The 24861-nt window shown below is 39.9% G+C and overlaps 1 protein-coding gene across 1 annotated transcript; it reads right to left on the bottom strand.

Annotated features, from left to right (window-relative positions):
* Positions 1-423: 423 nt before the first annotated feature.
* SLC30A6 (solute carrier family 30 member 6) lies at positions 424-16581 on the bottom strand. The gene is made up of 14 exons (XM_009900916.2): positions 16471-16581; positions 13352-13438; positions 12652-12736; positions 11283-11325; positions 9748-9813; positions 9284-9364; positions 8298-8333; positions 7233-7327; positions 6414-6462; positions 4205-4324; positions 3687-3789; positions 3246-3293; positions 2612-2680; positions 424-1069 (listed from the first exon to the last, which is right to left on the bottom strand). Exons 1-14 carry the CDS (start codon positions 16471-16473, stop codon positions 572-574), a joined length of 1383 nt encoding a protein of 460 aa, XP_009899218.1. The 5' UTR covers positions 16474-16581; the 3' UTR covers positions 424-571.
* Positions 16582-24861: the final 8280 nt, after the last annotated feature.

Below are 24861 nucleotides of genomic sequence, written 5' to 3'. Positions count from 1 at the left end.
TTCTAGAAAAGCATCAATAAAAATGTAAAAAGATGGTCTCACAAAATTCAGTATCTGAAATGCCAGATTGTCTTCACAGTGGCCACAATATGAAAACCGATGCATTTCAAAAAACTACCTGTGATTTTGCCAGAAGATGGCTTAGGGTCACAATGAAACGTCTCCAGACGGGGACTTGCGTTGCTGCAATTTCCTATCCTCTCAGCTCATCAGCAAGCAAGTCACATTAGAAAACAGTGCTACCTGGTGACAAGCTCAGTCTTCCGGATTTGTGCTGTATCTCAGTACATTCTTGGGAAAAGAAAGAAAAGTGAATAAAAAGCTGGATAGAAACAGACACTATAAAAACTACCTGTAAAGTATCTTAAGTCTGGAAAATATCTGTGGCCTTGTACAGGCTACTGCTGATGAAAGGAAAAAAAAAAACAACTGCAATTCAACAGTTTCATTAACACGAACAACGCGCTTGTTCCCAGCCATTTAGAATGATCTGACATTCCAAATGCTTATCCAAATTGGGTAATAAAAGAATTAAGTCAATACCCTTAAGTACAATAAATAACGGTGTTTATTATGGTCGGGGTTGACTACGAGTGTTTGTTCCATATCTGCTTGGGACATTTGTAAAACCAGTTCTGAATCCTTGAGTTGCTCCCATTCCTGGTATTCCAAATCCTTGATTAAGTACACTGCTGTAGGGTGTGGATCCATGATTGAGGCCCAATCCATAGGGCCTCGTTTGAGTGTTTAAAAGGATGACCGGACTCACGTTTTTCCCTGGTGTATCAAAAGCAAATTCTGGTGGTGGGCTGCTGGGCTTAGCTGGAGTGGATGTAGCAGGGTTCAAATTATCAGCAGCTTTCAAAGGCGGCATTGGAATAATATGATGTTCCGAGAGGTTCAGAATATTGTTTGCAATAGGCACAGATGATAAGGTAGGTCTGATCCAGTCATCTTTGAAAATCTGAACAGTCAAGGTAGAGACCAACGTGTATAGTCTGTTAGTGACATGGGCAAGTACCATTTGTTCATTTGCATCTCTCCGAATTCGAACGTGGACTGATCCAGCCTGGAATGTAATGAAAACACCTTGGCTGTTAATGCTTATTTCAATAGAGACTCTCCATATGCATTCAAGAAGAGGCAAGTTATCCTGCAGAGAATTATGCAAAGACCTTTTGCAGCAACTACTGACTAAACTGAGAAACTTATTAAAATATTTCCATAATTAGGATACATTTTGATCTTTGCTAATGCACTGACCTCTTATGAAGATATTAACATCATTGTTCAGGAAAACCAAGTCTTTATACTATGAAGTACAGCATGTGACAGCAGAAAAGGAAGACAACCACTGGGAAAAATCCACAGCCCAAAAGAACGAAGTGCAGACAAATTCCACATGCTGAATCTTGGGAAAAGTGTCACTGCTGTGCTGCTGGAGCAGACAAGAGGACAACAGGCATGGCAGACATGCTCAAATCAGGAGCACTAGCAAGAGCAGAGGCAATGTCCCTTGTAGGACTCAAGAGTTTCCTCCTAGAAGTGCGTGTACTATGGGCTGACTCAGTAACACTATCTCATTTACCTCGAACTACTGCTGCAGAAAACAACAGGACACAAAACAGAACCTCTCCCATTTTTCAGTTCATATTAGTAAAGAACATGGTTTAAAGCTTGTGCTGTATAAGCCATTTCTGCATCAGATGGTGCAGCTGGGAAGATAGCCAGGTCTCAGAAAGTTTCTACTATTATCTGGAAGATGGCAATAGGTAAATATGCATAAAAAGCTTTCATAAATACCTGTGATCAATCCAGCAATGCTGTGAGCTAGTATTTTGGGTGGCAGAAGAGCAAGCTAAAAACTGTTTTGATGTCAGGAAGTCAGAGCTGCTCCTCCCCACCCCCTTTTACTTGTGGTTGGGTTTTTGGTTTTCGTTTGTGTGGGGTTTTTTTTTATGAAGTTTTTTTGTTTCTTTTGTTTGGTGTTTTTGTTTGTTTACTGAAGAGTAGCATACTGGAAGAATTCAGAAGAAACATTCTAAGAGTCTTCTAATTTTCCATCTGTCACAACGTACCTGCATCAACTCAGGAATAACTGAGTCCCGTGTGACCATTCTGTGTCACAGAAAGCCCCTTCATTTTCTTTCAGCTTACAGAGTATCACTACAGATGTGCAGTTTGTTTTTTTCACCCCCTCTGCCAGAAATGCTGAAAACATATGGCTCTACTGTACACCTTTGGCACCTGAAGGTTTACAGTTTTCTTTCTCACACCCTTGAGACATTTACACTAATACACCATTTGAAAACCGTCTTCACTATTGCTTGGGGTTTTCTTCGCTTCTAAATACAAAAGAAATTCTACAGTTGCAAGGTGCACACTTCAATCCAGAGCTGCAACATACACAAATAACATTAAGCAATAAGAAAGCTTTAAAAAAAAAAAAATACTACAAAGGAAGAGAAGTTTTGCAGTAAATCATAAGGATTAAGTACTGACTCAAATTTGGTTATATTAAAGATTTCAGAAAGAATATCTTTAAATAAAGTAACACAGTGACTGACAACTCTTTTTCAAAGGCTAAAGAGACAATAAAGACGTAACTTACCAAAGTGCCAAAACCTAATGTCCAGAAATGCTCATTTCGAACTTCCAAGACACCATCCAAAGTTGAAACCTAGTTTTATACAAACATCCAGAAATACAAAAATGAGACATATTTCAAATAGTTTTAGGAATGTACTTTCACATATAGCTGAATAACACAGCCTTTTCAGTTGTGAAATAAGTTTTCACATGCAGAATGGATGACTGCTCATGATGCCACTAGTGCTTATCTGCTGTACTTTTACTACCCTTAAACATCCGACTCCATCAACAACATGGACTTGAGTAACTCATTTCAAGTAACTCTTGCTACCAAATCGCAAGATTCTCTCACCTTGATATGCTGTAAGTCATCAGCTGCCTGCAACTCCTTTTCCTCACCCCATTCACATTTGTAAAAGCACTTCAGTGGCAGCTCAAAGTTGGTTAATAATAAAAAAAGAGCCTCCAGTACCTTAACAGATTTGCTCCAGATACCCGAATGACACTGTTCATCTGAGATAGCAACATTCATATATCCTACATATCCTACACACAGCTACAACACAGTAGTTTAAAAAAATTATGAAGCAGAGTGCAAACACTCTTCATAGTCTTGAGTGTTTATTTCATGTTGCATGTGCACACTGGCTTACCTCTCTAAGAAGTTTATCTAACTGGCCAATCACATGAGGTGGGGTTGTCTTGAAGAAGGGGGAAAAAAAGAATAAGAAAGTTATAACAACGATTAACTGGTCCTGTTTAAGTAGGAGAATCTTTAACTCTGGTCTATCTACACAAGAGGTCACTGGCATTAAACAATAAATTCTTATGATAGAATACATAGAATACACCAGGTTGGAAGAGACCTTCAAGATCATCGCGTCCAACCCATCGACCAATCCAACACCGCCTAAACAACTAACCCATGGCACCAAATGATTTCATGATGCCCTTAAAATTATTTTAGCTCATCACAAATTCCCCTGGGAACACTTCCTATTCAAATGCTTAAATCCCTTTTTTTTTCCCCCTCTGTACATCAGGACATCTAACAAAGTGGAAACAAAGTATCTTGTTTTGTGACACTGTCTTACCTGGAGTAGTACTTTCCCACTGTAGACACTCATGGGATACATGGTACCAAATGTCATCAAAGCAATTGCTATAGCAGAGGCTGTGTCTACAGCAAAATAATTGCTGGAGAAAAAGAGCAATTTTAAAGAAAAGAAGTATTTAATTTTTGGAAAGGCCTAGGGACTGTATTTCTCTTATTTTTTAAAATTACATATGCTTACAGAATATTGCACATATTAATCTCATCTCAACTATGTATCTTTGAAGAATGATAAATACATTCATGGAGTTGCAATCCTGTGAGGGATATAATAATGATTTGTGTTAAAAGTATAAACTCAGGGTGCACTAACATTAAGGGTTACTTGCTTTTATTGCTAATAAAACTGTTAAAAGAAACTTTCTTGTGGAGACATCTATAACAAATCCCAATCATACAAAATACATGAAAGGAATAATCTTGGCAAAAGCTGTAAAAAAGGAAGTTTTCTATAGGCCAGACACAAAAGAGTTACTTTCTTAAAACAACTATACCTACTTGATTTCAATCAGCATATATGTAATGCAAAGAGCTAGAGCTCCAGCAATATCAATCAAGACAAAAGGGTTCATCCGTGGCAGAAAGATGCTACTCAGTCCTGGGATGATTCCACAAATACTGTAACAGAACAGAAAGAGCAGTTGTCAGCTAAGCTGATCATCATTACAACCAAAAGAGCTGCACCCACTGTTTCAGCATTTGACTTGAAATGCTCCTTGTGGTCATAGCAAACAATGGCTCCAAGAACTGTAAAGGTCTTCCAATTCTAAAAATTTTATAATAATGTGATGTCAGCAAAAACTAATCAAGTTTAAATCCACATCACATTCTCTCTCGTATCTGAAATGAATATTTGCCTCTTGCATCTTAAATTTGCTTTACGTCTATCTTCCCATGTACAGAACATTACACCACACTAATCTGTATACAGTTTTTCTACATGTTAAATACTTATCTTGTGCTACTTTCTTTAGGAACACAGCTAGCTGTGTCAGCTGCACACAACACAAGTACTTCACAGGTTCAGATAGTGCTATTACATATATGTATGCCTTGAGGTATTTGCATATCACTAATATTCAATCTATCCTCCACCTTGGCATGCAGAAGTGTTCTAAAGCCAAAGCAAATTAATTCTTAAAAGAGAGACATCAGACCAAAAGGCCCATGCAGGAACACTGTGGAAAGTTATCTCTAGTTATCTCCTATCAATGGAAGCATGGATTTCTGTACTTCCCAGTGAACACAAGTGCGTGTCACGTACTGGAAAATTTAAAGTTAAAGACAACACGAAATGTTTTGTTGCGCTGTCTAGAACCAACTTATGTTTAAACGTCATGTGCTACTCTGCTTCTGTAACAGTTCAATGAACAATTACATACAGGTGCAGTTATTTTGGAGTCAGCACTGCTTCACAGAACACAACTGAAATAGCTCTATAAAGACTAAGCGAATGCAGTAATTTCTTACAAAATTGTTGGCATAATTGTCTACAGCTTATTTCAAAACACAGCAGTAATTCTAGACTCTTGATCTGGGAGCCCTGCAAGTCATCCATTCATGTCTTTTCCCTTAACACCTACCAACTCAATACAGAAAGATTCTGCCAGTGTCTGTGATTGCTATCCATGGTTGGGTTTGGTTGGTTGGTTTGTTTGCCCGGTTGTTGTTGGGGTTTTTTTTGGGGGTGGCGGGCGGTAGTGTTTGGTTTGTTGTTTTTTCACACTGAAGCTCCAAATACTTAGGCAACCCAATAGTTAGTCTTCCAAAGCTGTTTTGCAGAATTTGGATGTGGTTATGTAACAATTTATACCCATATAAGGGAAATTCTGCTGTTTAACAAGCCAGAGTCCTCTGCTTTACTCAGTTGCATACAAAAAAATCACAACAGAAGCTGTGCAGCATACTTAACATGCATACAATGTGGTTTAACTTCTCATTTTGATACTGACAGTGTAAGTACTTAGAAGAACATGCAAGGTTCAAAATAAGCATTTCCAACATTTAACAAATTTATTTGCAAACAACATTGTCCTGCATTTAGATACCAAATACAAGCAAGGCAGTTAACAGACAGGATGAATGAGCAATACTGCTTCAGCCCCTGGAATCATAGAATCAATAAGGTTGGAAAAGACCTCAAAGATCATCAAGTCCAACCTGTCACCCAAGACGTCATGACTGCTAAAAGCCATGGCACCAAGTGCCACATCCAATCCCCTCTGGAAGACACAGACTTCCCAGTTTCCTGCTGGACAGATGAGTTGCTACAGCTATGTTTCACTGGGTAAACTGTGTCATATATCCCATTTAAAATGCAACCATCATAGTTATTTGCCCACCCCGTGCATAAACAAACACTAACTACTGTAAAATATATCACTCAGGTAAGGACTGTTGAGAAATGCAGTTCAAGTCTATACAGGGCAAAGCTAGTTTCCCTCACCTCGTCCAAGCAGAATTACATAGAATGTACTGAACACTTCAAAGGGAAAGTAACACAGAATGATGTATTTCTATTACATTGATGTGTCTGGGAATTGTAAGAGACAGCTTTTGCTGTTGACCTACAGGAGGTAAAACTATTTTTAAAGCCCTAATACACAACAGTATTTATGCCTCAATACCCATCCAAATCATTATACACAAAACCCCAATACTGCCTTTCAGAAACTAGCAGTTTTGAAAAAAAAAAATAAAGCTTTACCTTCTACTAAGATCTGCAACATGCTCTTGAAGCCAACTTGTGCTGGCAGCTGCAAAAGAAAGAGGGCAATAAAATTACATGAATAAAGGTATCCTTTTAAAAGTATACTTGAAGTTTTATGTTAAGGGAATAACCCAATACATGAATAAGCATGTCTCAACAGATTCACTGTCACTTGAAAGAAACAATCCATCTTTTCCAGTTAGTAAATATCCATCTCATAATCTGAACTGATCAATTACAAGTGTAACTGAAGATTATACTACCTAAAATATAACTTTGCTGTTTACAAACTATAATAAAACTATAAACAATTTACAGTTAGCAGGAATGATTGTGAACCTGCTTCACAATGAAGTCATCCCACATAAAAAGCTATTAAAAGCTACATGGATTTATTTTTTTAATCTATTGATATATCCATAAAATGTCTTCAAAGTTCCAGTATCTGTTGGATGACCTTCACTGGCTGAATCCAAAAGATTGAAAATAAAGGGTACTTCAGCATTAAAATTTGTCATATCAGTCACTACAAATTACCTGGAGAGCCCTTTAAGCAAACTAAGTTGAAATTCAGGTGGCAATTCTAAACTGCTGTGGCAGTTTTAGGCTATACCTTTAGAATTAGCTGCAACTGAATTAGTTGTGCTTAGTTAATAAGAAAGGGAAACTTCAGCCCATCACAACTGCATAAAGTCATATTAATGGAGACAATAGTAACATATGGCCACTAGTTAATAAAGTTACCAGCCCAGTTACACCTTGGCAAAAATTAGAAATATTTTCCCAATACTAGTTATAGCTCAATTTGTCATGTACCTTCAGAGACATAAGCAAAAGGCTTATTCCGAATGGAAAGCATTGTAAATAAGTTGAAGAAGAGAGCCACAAAGGTACCAACCAGCAGCCGCCCCCTAGGGAGTGGAAAAACAAAACTTCACATCATCACAAAACAGGACAGCAAACTGTAATTACTAGCAACAACACCTAAATCCTTTGGTATCTTTCACCGAGACTGAAAATGTAAACTAATGCAATGCTTAATAACTGTCACTATATTATCATAGCAGCCTTCCAGTACCTGAAGGGAGCCTACAAAAAGGCTGGAGAGAGACTGTTTACAAAGACCCACAGTGGTAGGACAAGGAACAATGGCTTTATATTAGAGAAGGGTACATTTAGATTGGATGTTAGGAACAAATTCTTTACCATGAGGGTGGTGGAATGCTGTAACAGGTTGCCCAGGGAGGTAGTTGAGGCCATATCCCTGGTCAGGCTCAAAAAGGCTCTGAGCAACCTGATCTAATAGAGGATGTCCCTGCTCTCTGCGGGGGGGGTTGGACTAGATGACTTTTGCAGGTCCCCTCTGACCCAACCAACTCTATGATTTCAAGGGTTATAGAAGATCACAAAATTCAATACATTAGTGTAATCACATTAGTCTGAGCTAAAAAAGCTTAGCTCCATATGAATTATGCCCCTACCCTTTCCTCACGTCCCAGTCTTTTGCCCCACAAGACCCTCTTTCCCCATTTTCTTTAGTTTTCAACACCTTCTGTTCCCCAGTCATCATAACATCCTTGCCCCTGCACATACTGGGCCTCTTAAGAGGCCTCCATAAGAAATGAGAGCAGCTAAACTAACAAACCAGCAATGTATAGTCAAATAATTGTGTAAGAGAGCATGTGCATTGCATTTCAATTGTACCTTTAAAAACCTGTTTGCAATATAGCTTTCATATAGTTTTAAAACAAAGGGCAAAGGACCACAACCAAGCTGATGTTGAACACACTTGCACAATTAATACATGCTAGATTAAGAATCAGAAACACAAAAGGGCACTGAAAAACATTAATCAATTTACAGATCAAAGTAATCTCTTACGTGTGTATCTCAGGTTGCTCCAGAAACCGCTCTGCACTACAACAATAATTGAAAATTTGAGTTATAGCCACACAATAAAAGCTTAACAGATGAAGTATTAACTTAGTTCTGAAGAGTTAGCTGCCTTCCTAAACAAAAACTGACACATATGATACTGCAAAAAAAACCCACCCAAATAGCTTATATAAACACAACCGTTTTTGTAAGGAGCAAAAGCATTTAATACTGAAACAAAGCAGCGGTGACTTAAGAGTTTCCAGCTCTTTCCAAACTGTGCCACAAAAGTGCCAGCTACCATGAATGCTGCCTGCACAGGCAAGAGATATTTGTAAAGATATGTGCCAAAATATACTGCTGCTGCCACCACTGGTGTTGGCAACCTCAAGAAACAGTCTGAACTCCCTGACTCACAGCCTCTCACTAAGTGAGGCCAAATAGAGTAGATGCTGGAATCCATGGTGGATATTTTAGCGACCAGTAAAGCAAGAAATGAGCTTCAGCTGTAAGAGAAAAGCCTAAAGTATGTTTTGGGAATTTCCTAAAATTAGTGTTTGAAAACTTGGGAGACTCTAACAGTGCATCATTATTAGAATTGTATTACTGTACTGTCAGTACAACAGATCACTCTACACCATAAAATCACCAAGTTGTAACATAGCCCTTTACTGAGAAAAGAGAGCCCTGGAATAGAAAAATGCAAGGTACACTGTCCTAGTCTTAAGAGTGAAACAATCTTTTAGGCTAATCTCCTGAAATACAAATGCTTCCAAGCAGGGATAGTATGCCAAATTAACACCTGAGAAAGTTTTCAGGGACTGATGAAATTGACAGTTTAAACATTCAGATTCTTAATGTACTATGAAGTTGCTTTATTTCATGAAGTAACTGAAGCCAAAACAAACCAACAAAACAAAAAAACCCCACACCCAACCAACCACAAACAAACCACCACCACCAAAAAAAACCCACAAGGTACACATCCCTACCTTTCTTTCAGTATAAAAAGAGCACCAAGCTGTGCCAGAACTGTAGATGCAAATACAGCTAGAACTTCAAACCTTTCAAACCTGAAATTTGAGAATTAGAAACACTGAACAACACATCAAATGCATTCTGGCCTGTACAGGAACCAGCAGGACAGACCTACTATTTCCATTTCTTTCAAGAGCCAATAGATGGGAAGAAACTGGAAATTTAATGGTAGGCATTACCTTCAATTTCTTTTAAACCAACATTTCACTTACCACAAACAGTTTGAAATTAAGCATTTCTTAATTTTTTTCCTGTCTCCCCACCTTTTCTCTCCTCCCCTATTCTGTAACTGTTCTTTAAAGCATCAGTCTTGGGCCTCCTTATTTTAGGTTCTTTTACACACAGATTATTAGTCATGGCTGTTAAGGGATGCAGGCAATGATAGTATCAGACACTAGATCTTTCTAATAGTACTTACCCAAATGAATAGACTGGGCTGGGTTTCTTCATCATTACCCAGTAGCTTATTAGACATGTTATCAAACTGAAAAAGGGGGAGAATTACACAATGAATAACTTCAGCATTTAGAAAATTAATAATCCACAAATACACACTTCATCCATGAGAACTGAACCATGGCTTACTATGAACTCAGCACCTCTGTCACAATGGTGGTTCCAGTGAATCCAGAAAAGGATGTGCTTGGGAGTAAAACTGAGACTGCATGGTGTCTCAGCTGTTTCTATAAAAAGGGCAGCAGATAATTTTATTGAAATGGTAGTCATTCTAATTCCTTGCACAAGAAGACAGCCTAATGCTGTACTTATGAAATGCTGTGCTTGTAAAGGCTACCACCAGCCTTCTTCTATATAGAACCTCACTCAGCCTGGATCAGGTTTACCATGAACTTGAAATGCAATGCGTTTTTCCACTGGGGCCTTGACACAAAACAGCTCAACTAGTGTTTAACCTGCACACAGTCCACTGATTTCTCTGAAAGGGACCTTTCAGAGACTAGGTACTCCATAATCTGACTAACAGGAAAGAGTGGTTTGAGAAAACCCTCTTAATACTGTTTGGTATCACACATATTAACATCACACAAATTAATGAGAAGTACAAAGCAAAAGCCTATGAGAATATCAAACCATCTGCTCCTAAAACTACCAAAATCAATTCTATACAAACATAAAATATAACATCAAAACTTTCCTCAAGGTGAAAAAAGTGTTGTGAGTCAAGATGACAAAAGTCAGTAGATACAAAATTCTAGAGAAGTACGAGATTCATTAAAGTTATATTACAATTCTAATGCAGTCACAGATCCAAGTACTTTTGTGTGTATATCAACCATTTCTTTTCCTTTCTGCATGCTTGCTGCTGTCATGTATGTTTTGCCATCAGTCAGATAAACTATAACATATAGCTGGCAAAACAGACTGCAGAGAGCTGATTCGTATTTTTCATAAGCCAGTGAGATAGTAAGAAAGATAACGTAGGTTAATTTTAAAATACATGCATTTTCTCAAACACTGCTATCAATCTGCATCTGTGCTATCAATCAATACAATTTTGTTTAAGGAATAGGATGAACACTAAGAACATCTGATGGCCTTACAGGAAGACTGAATAGGATTGAGCTCTTGAAATATTTTTAATTAGAAACAGGATTACACTCTCCTTATTTCCTGAGGCTAAAACTGAGAGATACTTCAGAACCAATGAATGTAGCATCACACAAATATAGACTGGATTCTGCTTTATGCTGTTACAATCCACACAGAGAAATCCATGACCAAACCGTTTCGTTACTAGTCATTCTCAATACAGCCATGGTGTTTCCCATCATCTATTTAGTGTGATACACAATTTCATACTAACTTAAGGTTTTAATTCAGTTAGTGTTTCTATACTGACAACTCTAAAGTGTTTGTAAATAAGTTTTACACATACAGAAATACACAAAACCAGGCAAAAAAAACCCCAGCAAGACTAAATGGGAAAAAACTCACCTGAAAAGGTCAAAGATTGTCAAATATGTGTAAGCAGTTAAAGCTGTGCAAAACCAAGACAATTTTAAAGATTAGTATAAATTTTCAATGTAGAAATCACTTGTACTTGTCAAAATCCCTCTTGTGCAGCTCTTTACCATCTCCTATCTAGATGAACTATCTCTGCTGATAGAGCAAGGCTGCCTATTGCATGTGTATATAATACGAATGTCCCAAACACACCAATGTGTTTAATGTCATAAGCCCTATGAGGAGATGCTGAGGGAGCTGGGGTTGCTCAGCATGGAGAAGAGGCTCAGGGCAGACCTTATTGCTGTCTACAACTACCTGAAGGGAGGTTGTAGCCAGGTGGGGGCTGGTCTCTTCTCCCAGGCAACCAGCACAAGAGGACACAGTCTCAAGCTGTGCCAGGGGAGGTTTAGGCTGGATGTTAGGAAGAAGTTCTTACAGAAAGAGTGATTGGCCATTGGAATGTGCTGCCCAGGGAGGTGGTGGAGTCACCATCACTGGAGGTGTTTAGGAAGAGACTCGATGCTGTGCTTGGTGCCATGCTTTAGTTGATTAGATAGTGTTAATTAATAGGTTGGACTCCATGATTTCAAAGGTCTCTTCCAACCTGGTTAATTCTAAGATTCTAAGAATAAGCAGGTGGATTACAGCAATCCTACTTCTAAAAAAGCATGTAGTAATGCCCAGATAGAAAAGGTATTAAGCCTGTGACTAAGAATTTAAATACAAAAAATGGCAAGAAATCTTCCATTAACACATCATCTGCCAAAGTAGATTCATTATTGCACTGACAAGTAGGTTCAACAGACTTTGCTACTTGCCTTGCTTCTCCAATCCATCTTAAAGCTGCAAGAAAACCTGTGTCCCATTAAAAATGTAAGGCATCCCACTTTCAGTACAGATGATGGGAATTATCTTGGGAGCCCCTATACAAAAGTATAACGTATACAAAATACTGAAAAGGGGCATTCCTGGAATTGGAGAAGCCTATTGCCACACTACAGACATCTTCATTCAACTGCAGGTTGGGTTGTCTACGTGTCACTGGTACCATTTATAGAAGGAGTAGGTTTGACAACTAGCTTGTAAGTCTGCTTTTGTTCAATCTTAAAGAAGGTACTACAACAGGACTGGAAAAACTTGCAAATTTTGAAGCACTTTTACTCATCCACACTTGCCTGTGAGAAATGTCTCTAAACTGCCTGTAGCAAGCCAAAAAGAAGCACTTTCCAAACCTGGCTACACAGCTACTTAACTCCATTCACTATGTGCTGAACTTTGCATGTTGAGTAATTGAAACTTCACAAGCTAAGAAACACATGGGAGATGGTTGTAGTTTCAGTACAAGAGAGCCACCTACCTATGCTGTTTGTTGAGCTGCACCACATTAGCAGGAAGCCAATACATATTAGATTTATAGCACCAAACAGCAAGATCTTCCAGGACTGTTGAAGAGAACAGATGTTTTACACCTTCCAAATTTTGCAAGACAAAACTGCACTTCTGGTTTTAACAAACAGTATTACAGTATTTCATCATGCAAGCAGAAATGCCTTCTCCACCCTCCCAGAAGCTTACAACTCATTTCAGAACAAGAAGTCCATACTCTATTTTTAACTTTACAGATTTTGTCAAAACCAATTTACAAACAGTGCTTACACACCACACTTAAAATACCTTTTTGGTCTAAAAGTCACCCCTGGATAACATTTGCATTTCATTATAGCACACACCATCTGAATTTTGGAGATAAACTTACACAACTTTGTATTAGTAGTTTCTTTACTTTGTACTGGAACTTAGGTCCCATAAACATCTGTGCATATTCAGTTTGAAGTTCTACTGAGCTCATTAAGTACAAGTACAGCTCTGAAAAACACAAATTTCTAGGGACAGTGCGCAGGAAGGAATCCAGCCAAGCAGCTGGATTTTTCTTTTAAGCAGAGCTAGAAAATTTCAAAGAAAAATTCTCCAGACACACTCAAGTTAAAATATTTTATTAACTTACTATAACTAATGCCTTTTAAAATTGTTATTCATTTTTTAAAAGAAATACTTACCCTCCTATCTGCTGCAACTAGCCTAAACTCATGTGTTAATTTTCCAATCAATGACCTCTGTGATTTGCGGAACAGGTGTATTGTCCCCTTAAAAAAAAACAACAAATGATAGTTTAATTCAGATTTTCCCTTAAACATAGTTTAAATAAGCAAAAAGGAAATCTTCATTTAAGAACTATTTTCACAACTCTATCAAAGACTCAGAACAAAATTTTTAACTAGAGATAGCCCATAAATACAATGTTTTTGGTATCCACTTATCATGGTTATTCTATCAGAAAATGATGAATGATTTAGAACCAACCTTCATTTAGAGATAATCCAGAACTCAGGTTTCCTGGAAAGCATACCTAAATACCATTTCTAAAGTGTTTTCTTAGTTACATTTAAATAAAACTACAGATGTTCTGAAAACACAAACATTTTTCTGTATCAAAATAGACTTCCCACCCAAAGCCAAATGGTTTATTAAACAGGAAAATATTTGGTATATAACTATATATATATATATATGCATATATGCAGGTCCCTCAGAGAAACAAAAACCAATGTTGGTACAGACACAAGGCAAATAACATGATGAAACAAACAATTGCGTCTTAACCTAAATGCACACAGTAGATGAAGGCACTGCAGGTGTTCCCTCTCCTAACTTCCAGTGGCATGCAGATAAGATCTTTCCTAGGGTGGAGAGGAGAGCACAGCAGAGATGAGAAGTGAGGGTGTGCTACATGGCTTTTCTACATTTGTGACAGGGAAGAGACTATGAAGTGAGGGGTTTAGAGCACAAGCCCTGTGAGGAGAGGCTGAGGGAGCTGGGTTTGCTTAGCCTGGAGAAGAGGAGGCTCAAGTGAGACCTTATTGCTGTCTACAACTGCTTGGAGGGTGGTTGTAACCAGGTGGGGGTTGGTCTCTTTTCCCAGGCAACCAGCACCAGAACAAGAGGACACACTCTCAAGCTGCACCAGGGGAGGTTTACGCTGGATGTTAGGAAGAAGTTCTTCATAGAAAGAGTGATTGGCCATTGGAATGGGTTGCCCAGGGAGGTGGTGGAGTCACCATCACTGGAGGTGTTTAAGAAGAGACTGGATGGGGTGCTTGGTGTCATGCTTTAGTTGATTAGATAGTGTTAAATGACAAGTTGGACTCTATGATCTCAAAGGTCTTTTCCAACCTGGTTAATTCTATTCTATTCTGTTATTCATCACCCATTCTACCTGCTCCCCCTCCTCAGAGGGCACAGGCTTCTAGCTAGTTGTCCTCCATTCTACTTCCCCACAAAGAACCCTTCCCCTTGAAAAGTCCTTCTGATCTGCAATAGAAATTTGTGAGCCTGTAACGAATGGTCTCTCACATACATTAATTTTGAGCTGGATGAAACAAGTTTTGACTGTAAGGTATCACATCCATAACTGCCAGCAGAAGAGGAAAAAACCATACTAATGGACTAGTCACCAAAACAGACTCAATTAATTTACAGACTCATTTGTCAGCACAGCTATGTTTCATATTATCTGCACAAACACACATATGCCTTGGTGCCACGAGTTAAAATAAAACAGTACTAAGATCTCAAGTTTAGCTCATCTGGGACAAAAAGTTGTCACTTACTAATTTATTTTTTTTTTAACCAGCAAATCATTGCATGATTTTTTTTCTTTTTTTTTTTTCAGTAGAGACATACAAGATGACAGAGCGCTTTGGGAAGCTTTTCTAACAGCCTGTTAATAAAGGCTGCTCCATCACTGTTGAACCCATTGCTTTCCCATGCTGTTAACACTATGTCCACTGCCAAACTGCACTGTGCCACACCTCCCTGCTTATTATGTGCCATGCATTAAAGCTATGTATTCTGAGACACAGAGGACCTCATGCAGATCCATGCTAGCCACAGCTCACCCCCAGAAGCAAGCTCTAATTTAGCACATGCTATACTTTGGCACTAAAGCTTCCCTAACTCATAAACTTCACTCCAACACAACGGCAAGAACCACCTCCGTGCTGAGCAGGAGGGCAGATGCCCCATCCCTCAGACATCGAAAGTCCCCATGCAGTGTTAGAATAACTGCACAAGAAGTATTTCTACAGGAAGTGCCAAGTGTCTACTCCCAACAACACCAACAGGTGACAGTACCTATTACTGTCACCAATGTCAATCCACCTGCGCTCAGCGTAAGAAGCAAACGATTAGACACCTTGCTGAACATGCATACACAGTGGTAGTTACCACAAGAACGACTTCCCTTTTTGAGGAAGCAAGCCATACATAGGAGGAGTAACTGCTTTCAACGACATACGGGGGCAGGGGCAATATAGCCGGTTTGTCCTGATGAGGATTTCAGATCTCTGACCGATTTAAGGTTGAATGAAAACTTTGAGGCTGAGACTCAAACCACATCCCAGACACACGCCTGAGCACTCCCCACTCCCTGCAGACGCACCTCCAGCGGGGAAGCCCTGCGCGACACCCAGCACCCATCCCGCCTTTGCCGGCTCGGTGCCTGCCCACCGTACTAGCTGCCCAGCGGCCGGGGCCTACGCTACCACCGCGGCCCTGGAGAGCCACTGGTGACCGGGGAAACCGCGTATGAAGGAATAACACTGGGGTCTTAAAGAGGCATTACTACACTGGATACCACAGCACGCGTTTCTCCCAGGCCCCCGAACCGTTAACGGCCGCCACAGGCACGGCCGCCCCGCAGCAGGTGCCCCAGTGCGCCACCGCCTTGGGGAAGGGGCACTTCCGCCAGCCCCCCGCCCCGCCAGCGGGGGACTAGCGGCGGCGCTTGGATAACGGTAATGGTTTGTACCGGCTACAACTGAACGTGGCAGACGCCTAGCTAGGCGAGACGGACTCCGGCGCACAGCCACGTCACCACCGGCCCGGCAGGGCTGGCGCCAGGAGCCGGAGCGGAGCGAAGCAGAGCTGGGCCGGTGGCCGGCGGCACGCTCCAGGCCGAGCCAGTACCGGACCCGGGGCGCTTTGGCTCCGATCTACTCATCTCGGCCACGGTGCCGCCACTGCTACCCATCCAGGAGCCACGGCCCCAGCAGCCTCCTCTCTCGGCTCCCACGCACGACTTCCTTCCCGCCCCCTTCCCCCAGCGGGGGCCACTCACCATATTACTCCCCGCACCGGAAGAGACGGCGCCATGAGAAGCCGGAAGAGGCGGAGGAGGCTTCCGTCGCTACGGCAACGAACGGCACCGTAGGGCCACCGCGCGGCAGCGGATGTGACGTTTACCGGAAACAGTGCTTGCCCTGGGCTGCCAGGGTGCGGGAGTCCTCCGGCAGTGGAGGGATTCGTTCTTCCATCTATGGAGACAGAGCACCGAAACCCGCAGACGGGAGGTGGCGGTAGGCGCCCTGCCTGCTCCAGCTACCGCTGCCCGACAGGCTTGCCCTGTGGCGTTCGGATGTTGTGTGAAACCCCGGCTGTGATTTGGCCGTGATCTGTGGGAATATAAAGAAAGGACTCCCGTTACGGTGGTCGTGATCGCTCCACGCAAGGACGATTTTGTCGCACCACTTCTTCCATACACAAATACACCTAAAATGATGGCAACTTCACTACAGCCAGTCGTCTGTGCTGCAGTATTCGGCTGGGACGGCAGTAAGGACGCGTATTTCGGAGAGGATGTTTTCCAGCCATACGCAAAACTTGACAGACGGTACGGAACTCTTGTTGCAAACATAGTCGCTACTTTGTGTGCTGGAGGTTCTGAGGGCTGCTCCCGTCCCTCTGAATGTGTTAAAACATTGGAAGCATTGTAATTCTCTAAAGAGATGCACAGTCAGTCTAACCTCATCCTAAAGTCTATCGTGGTGTAAAGCAGAGAGTGGACTTCGGTGGGAAGAAAATCGGAGCCGCGTTTAAGGTATTGTGGCCACTGTCACCGGCCCAGGAACGCGAGGGCCGCGACAACAACGTGTGCCCTGACTAGCAGACGAGTTGCTAAACTCTCTCCAGTAATTTCTGTCAGAACAAAACACAGAAAGTATGTTCTCTTGCAAGTTAAGCCTTATTAAGGAAAACTGTGTTGTGAAAAACCTGCACACTATTAAACGTACAGAAAGATTTAGTCAAAAGACAGCAGGCAGGAAAAGAAGTTAAAAGGTTTAGCTTTATTAGGACAGGTTATTTGGCCTAGGAACATACTTGAAACAACCTCTTCTAATGCTCTTGTATTTAGTAGTTCACTGATCATCTCAGGAGCCAAGTGCCCATACTTAAAGTGGTTAAAAATGTTATTTGCATCTAATCTGTTCAGTGAAACACCTCAAAAGGTTTAACTGACTGGGGGTGACCAGACAGGTAATTGTATTCTAAAAGACACATTTAATGTTTCATTAAATGACTCAAATGATTTCCTAATTTTTAAGCTCTTGGCCATAGCAAATAAATGTTTTCTAGTGTACAGCAGTAGGTTTGGGCTTGATGTTAAAAAAATATATCCATTTGTGGTGTGTAACATTTGCATGACAGGTGAGTGAATTCCATCTGCAATGCTGGGTTATGTAAGCTCTCCACAGGCTGCAGCTGCTGCCTCCATTTAAATTTAACCAGGGAATCAGAAGTCAGGTGAACGAGAGGGGTAATGTTTTATCTGCGTCCTATGCTCCAGCAATAAAAAGTTGTTTAGTTACTTTGCTATTGACACATGATCAGGCTTTATAATTATTTCATGTCTTAGCATATTTCTTCCCCGAAGGGAACAATAGTTAGTTGTAACAAACTGCACTTCTACAATTCACAGAAGAGAAATACAACTAATTGCATAGCTGGTAGTAGCCTTCTGCATATAACAAAACTAAATCTTGAGGGATGTCTTAAAGATGTGGCAAGTTTGAGGCCTTTTAAAGTGAGATCTGAAAATAATAGAACTTAGACTATTAAAGAGGTGAAAACTTTGAAAGCATTTGGTAAAAACAACATATTTTGCTCATTAGGTTGTTTGTATGCTTCTGAAATTCCTTTGTTGTGGGTTTTTTCAACTACACCACAGCACTGATAAATCACTTTTATGTGTTGAGGGATGGATATAAATCTTTCTGCCTTCACCACTAATTCTTTCTGTATGTTCTTTACACACAAAATTAAAAAAAACCAAAGATACCAGAAGGTTGCATGACAGGAGGTTTCACCTAACTAACTCTGGTCATTGTGAAGTCCTGAAAAGAGCTACTTGGAGCCAGTTCACTTACAAAAAAACCCCAAAACCAAACAAACAGTGGAGAAGGTTGTCCATTCCAGAGCCCTATGCACTCTTGTAGGACACAAGCTGGATTTCACACGTTTGAAGTCTTTGGAAATGTGGAAAAGAGTGAAAAGGCAACAAAACTACAAAACTTTAAGCTCATTTTTCTTAGCTTTCAGGCAAATGGAAGAAAATAAAATACAGAAATAAACAGATTTCCCCTGAAACATGCCTGCATCTGACAGTAGGCACAGCACCTTGTCTCACACCATCTTGGCTGTAATGGAAAAAAAATGCTTAGTTTAACGTACTTCAGACCAAGGTATGCTGCCATAAACTCTGTGGATTTCAACTTAACAAGCGGCGAGATAGTTTTTAGGCTGCTACTTCACTAGCTTTGTCAGACCATCTCTTGTACAGAAAGAAGTCTATTTGAGTATCTGTAATACATACACAAAATTGTTCATTTAAATAATTCCAGTGGTTCAGAATCTACCTCCAAATATCACAGTATCAAACTAAGGTTGGAAGAGACCCCAAGGATCATCAAGTCCAACCTGTCCCAACAGACCTCACGACTAGACCATGGCACCAAGTGCCACGTCCAATCTCCCCTTGAACACCTCCAGGGACGGCGACTCCACCACCTCCCTGGGCAGCCCATTCCAATGACGAACGACTCGCTCAGTGAAGAACTTTTTCCTCACCTCGAGTCTAAACCTCCCCTGGCACAGCTTGAGACTGTGTCCCCTTGTTCTGGTGCTGGTTGCCTGGGAGAAGAGACCAACCCCTTCCCGGCCACAACCACCTTTCAGGTAGTTGTAGAGAGCAATGAGGTCACCCCTGATCCTTCTCTTCTCCAGGCTGATAAATAGCAGCATTTCGTTTTTTTTTCCCCAACTGCTCTATTGATTTTTATTTGGTTTGCTTGCTTGAACATGACAGATGAAATAACAAATCAGGTACAGTGGTCAGGGCTGCTTTTTGAGAGAGCCCCTGTCAGATACAGAATATTAAAATTTCTTTCTTTTTTTTTTTTTAAATCTTATCATCAGTTTGTAACTGTAAGAACAGAAAGCCTCAGTTAGTTGTTAGTAGATGCAGCCTCCAGACACTGGCTAAGAATTACGAACAGTAAGATGGGAATAAATGAAAAAAGTTAGATTGTTATCTCAAAAATAGTAGCAGCAGTCTCCCTCACGCAAAAGAAAAGTTGCCACTTGGGCTCCAAGTAGCTATTTGCAGAACTTGATGATGACTAGCAGAATTAGGCATGTGAAATCTCCCGCTTCGCACTGTGATTTAGCAAGGCTATGACAGAAGGATAGGCACACGCTTTCAGTTTCGGCACATTTATTTAGGAAGTAGCACTTCTCCTTACTAAGTTTTGAGAACTTGAGTTATGTCCTTCAGAAACTGAGGTACATAGATATTTATTGTTCCATCTCTCACTGTACAGTTTGTAGTATTTTTTGGAACAGCAGCAATGAAACCTTCAGGTTTAGTGAAAAGGCTCTTCGCTTTGGACATTTTATCTGACAATCAGACAAGAAAACAGTAAGAACACAACAAATGCAACATTTTATTGTGGAGCTAAAGCTATGTGGCTGTTCATGCTTTTTTACATTGGTTATTAATAAAATGGTGTTTAACATTTCAGAAAACATTCATCAGAGCACAAACAAACAAAAGTGCTTCAAAACAACGAAATACAAAAATTGTCCCCATCCCAGACAGGAGTTGTCCAATATATTTAAAGGGGGTGGGGTAGAGTGTTTTGCCTCCACCTTTGGTTTTTGTCACTATAATCCAGATTTCTGAAAAATACTGACTAGCCCTTCACGTGAATAAAAATTTGAATCCTGTGCCAAAACGATTTTCTGGATTTCCAGTCCCTCTGACAGATGTGAGAGTATTAGATAAAGTACTTTCTTCTCCACTTCCAGTGGCAAAAACAAGCCTGCAGCTTTGACAGGCTACACCCTTAGCATCTTAGATGAATACACCTGTAGTAACCAAGAGCAAAGAGCATTGACCTTTTCCCCCAAAGCTACTCCTCTGTAGCTTTGGGAACAGGATTTTAAGAAGCAAGGACCGTCTTAGAGCAACACAAGGTTGATCACCAGTTTTCAGACATCGTGTCACAAATTTGCAAATCAAAAGATTTAACTCTGAAGAACCCACAGTGTTTAGCCAATATATTTAACCCACTGGAGGAGCATGTACCTTGCCAATTATTGCCAAACTCAGGAGGTAGGTATTGACAAAGTAAACAGTTTCCACTCTTAAGAGAGTTAATGATTTACATGAGGAGTAGGAAAAACACATTTCTCTATCCTTCAGACGACGATTTTGTATTTGCAGGAAGCAACAGTTAAACTTCCTCGTCTGTGTTAGTTACAATACTTAAAAGAATATTTAAATAAAACACTTTGAAAGAAAGTAACTGATCAGGACATGGTTTGGGATTGACCCCAAACTGGGTCAAAGGTTGGACTATCTTTCAGGTCTCTGCCAACCAGATGTTTTCTGTGATCCATTGGTTATCCCTTATGGTAACCATCAGATCATCCTAAGCATGAAAACTCATGTAGGTGAGTAAACAACATCCTTCAACATTAAACAGCAGCTCAAGAGAAACAATGAAATCAGCAACTGCCTCAAGTTAGCACAATGACTGGAATAACTAGCTGCATTCACTACCTACCTGCTACTTTTCACTCCCATTTTTGATACCTGGTAGAAGTCCTCAGCACTAGAAACATCAAGACTGCCACAGACAGTGAATGAAGATCTGTAACCTAAAATAGCACTTGCCACCTCCCAAAGCTGCCACATGCAGAAGAATCACTGAAGTAGCTAGATAAACACAATTTAGGCACAACTATGCATTATCCATGTCTTGGGTAGGAAAGCACTGCAGGAATCTGGAGCATCAAGTTTCACCTTAGGTGGCTAAGGAAGCCCAAAGTAGAACACTGCTTTCTGTACGGGTTGTAGAACAGACATCTCAGTTAAATTTGCCAGCACAGCTAGCCTCAGTATTCCCAGTGAAAAGTACTCAAATTTCAGCACATGGACTTGTCAGCAGTGCCAATGAGTGCTAAACCTATCTCCTTTAAAATAGAAAAAAAAACCCCACCCTATTTATTCTACCCCAGAAGGTATGGTTAATTGTCTGAGTATAAAACCTGTCATTTAAAAAACATCTGAGAGTATCTTAACAGTGAAATCAGCAATGGCCTCTATGTTAGTGCCGTGCCAGCAAACTCCCTTTCAGCTCAGAGATCCCACTCTTCTTCATTTATCACATTTATTATCTACACAGAGTAAGTTGCAGGGCCATATTCAACAAAACCTTATCAGAAACTGACTTTCTGAAGTAGTCAGTAAGACATCTCAGGGCAGAAAGCCTATTCCTAATGCACTGCATTTGAAGAAACTAATGTCATAGAGACTTATGCATAAAATAATACCATAGTTTAAGGCTTACCTTTAATAATCAGGTTTTATCTTAGCTGCAAAATCAGAACCTCTACAGGTTTAGTGTATTTTACAGAAAAGTCAACATTAGTAAAAGGATACTTTAGGTGACCCTGTTCTGGCAGCGGGGTTGGACTAGATGATCCTTCAAGATCCCTTCCAACGCCTAACATTCTGTGATAAGGAACATCACATGAAAAAATTCTCATTTCAAGGAGAAAGAACATCAGAGTGCTTGAATTTGTCCATCCTGTAATGCCACAAAAAGCAGCAACCTCCTGCTTGGGAAGACATTGTTCTTCCAATACATGGAAAGAGGTGTGCTTCCTCCTTAATAAAAACATGAGGCACAGATGTATGAACAAGGTTATTAAAGAGGGCAGGTTTTGTTTTTCCATCTCCCTCCAGTAACTGCTACACTCTTTGAGTCAGTAAAACACATTTGCAGAGGGTAGACAGGCTGCTTCCTAATTGTCTTAACTAAGGTCCATCAAGTCTCTCATTCATTAGCAGTGGGCAGATTTAGGGGAAGGGAAAAAAAAAAGAGTAAGTAAAAGAAAAATGCTATTTAGAGAGCTAATGTAATGCCAATATTTGCAAAAGTTAAAAGCATCCAAGCTGCTGTGGTGCTTATTCTATCCTAAGTCAAGTTATGGTATTAGACATAATCTGACTTCATAGTTAATACAGTTCCTAATTTCTGTATAAAACACCATGTATTTGGGAACTACAGGTTTTCTGGTTTGGGGGTTTTTGGGGAGGGGAGTATGTGAGGGGGGTGATTGGTCTTTCTGGGAAGCAGGGAGAGTGTGCAGATCTGCTTCTATACACAGTTAATCCAACAAATAGATGAGAATCACTAAGACTGGACTCAGAGTGTGTAAAACAAGAAACCAGAAGATGAGAGATAATGCCATAATGAGAACAGAATTATTCTTAAAATATACTATTTAGAAAACAGCATAGAAAAGATACTTAAAGGTGATTTTTAAACCATTTGGCACTTGGGTCATGGTATAAAAATTCAGCAGCTATGAGGAAAACTAATGTTTCAGAACCAAAAAGTGAGTTCTTCCTTGTGTTCCAGCAATTATTTATAGAGCAGTAGTTCATCCATAATGCAGAAAACAATGAGAGCAGAACAGATAACCGAAGAGCAGTGTTACCAGCCACACAGACTCTCTTGACCTGAACTGGTTGTACAAACAAGTCCCTTTTTGCCCCCCACCACAGTAGCAGCTCAGACTTCTGACCCTTTGTGCTGCCCACTGGTGGTATTTTAGCAGATGGGAACTTCCACCTCTATATTTCAGGTGCCATCATGCCATCAGGTGCCATCACATGCCAATAGGTATGTATTTGAAATAAACACCAGTATATTCCTCAAAATTAAGTGGAGCTTGATACCAAGTATTTAGGAACACTCAAAATCAGAAGTGTTACCCTCAGAGTTCCCCTTTGCAAAGGAACACAAGGAAAGTTTACAAGCTTGGAGGATAGAAAGACCAAGGGTCTGCCTTTCTTAGCTGTTTACTTCTTTGTAAAATGCTAGTGAAGTATTAATATTCATGCTCAGCATTATGAAGTCTATGACAAATACCAGTCAAGTCAGCCAGGAATCTCCAGCAATGGAGGTGGTCTACTGAAGGCAAAACTAAGGCAAAGCAAGCACTACATGATTTTAAAAACTCAAATCTTTTACCATTTTTCACTTTTTAAGGAAAGTGAACAAAGGGAACAGAAATAACATTTCATTTATATCAGACATTAGAGACAGTCCTATCTTTAGAAGGCTACAAGTGGCTTGGTTCGACTACTTCAAAAGGCATACTAGTGTATGTAACACAATCTTCCCTTATTTAATTGCTTTTAATCTTAGATCAATTAAAAGCCTCTGTGGGTTTAAAAAAACCACAAACAACCAAAACACACAAAACAATCCAACAGTCAGAATCTCAAGCATATTGCATCTGTGTGTCTCAGAAGTTTTACACAGTTTCTGCTAGTCAGTACTCAATACTACACAGTGAGCAGAGTCCTCTCTGGATATTATTATACCTACGCAGCACCTATCAGCTAGGGTGTTTGGTTTTTTCCATATATACATATATATATAATTAAAATATATTATTTATAGTCAACATTTGAGTGAGTAGTCACAGAAATATTTTACTCCTGACCAATAAATTAAATGAAAAATTAAGAACAAAATGTTAAGACCAACTGCAAACCAAACGCATAACTCAATTTAGTTTAAGTAACTGTAAACAAGACCATTTTTTTTGTAGTATCACTAAGTTGGGAGAGTTGCCTTAAAAAAAAAACCAAAACACAAAACAACAAACCCCAAAAGCCCCACAAACCTGCTCTAACAAGGAACTAGTGCTCTGCGTTGCAAATGTCTGTGTTTAATCCATGTAGAACTTGTAAACAAGATGACAGGCCTTTACAAATAAAGGCAAAGATGTTGTCCTTTATTATAGCATTTAAAGGCTATCACTTCAGTGGCTTTTTAAATACCTTGTCATCTACAGAATAAAAACAGGTCTTTGTACAAAGATGCGGTTTCTTTTTAAAAAAGCAGATCAGTTGAGTGTTTCATACTTTAATATATAAACCAAAACATATGAAAGCTATAAAAACATTAATGTGTGCCATGTATTAAAACATGAGGCCTCTTATTTTAATGCTTACATGTGTAGATTTAAAAAATTCTCACAATGGAAGTTTTGCTTTCAATTATCATAAACAGACCAAAATACAAAGTAGAAACACATCATTTCTGAAACTTGACAGTTAGTATCACCATCACTTACTCTCTCAAACATC

The sequence above is a fragment of the Dryobates pubescens genome, chromosome 6, assembly GCF_014839835.1.
Source record: "Dryobates pubescens isolate bDryPub1 chromosome 6, bDryPub1.pri, whole genome shotgun sequence".
Classification (NCBI taxonomy): domain Eukaryota; kingdom Metazoa; phylum Chordata; class Aves; order Piciformes; family Picidae; genus Dryobates; species Dryobates pubescens.
The sequence above is the reverse complement of the archived record's forward strand: the minus strand, read 5'-3'. Positions and strand labels throughout refer to the sequence as shown.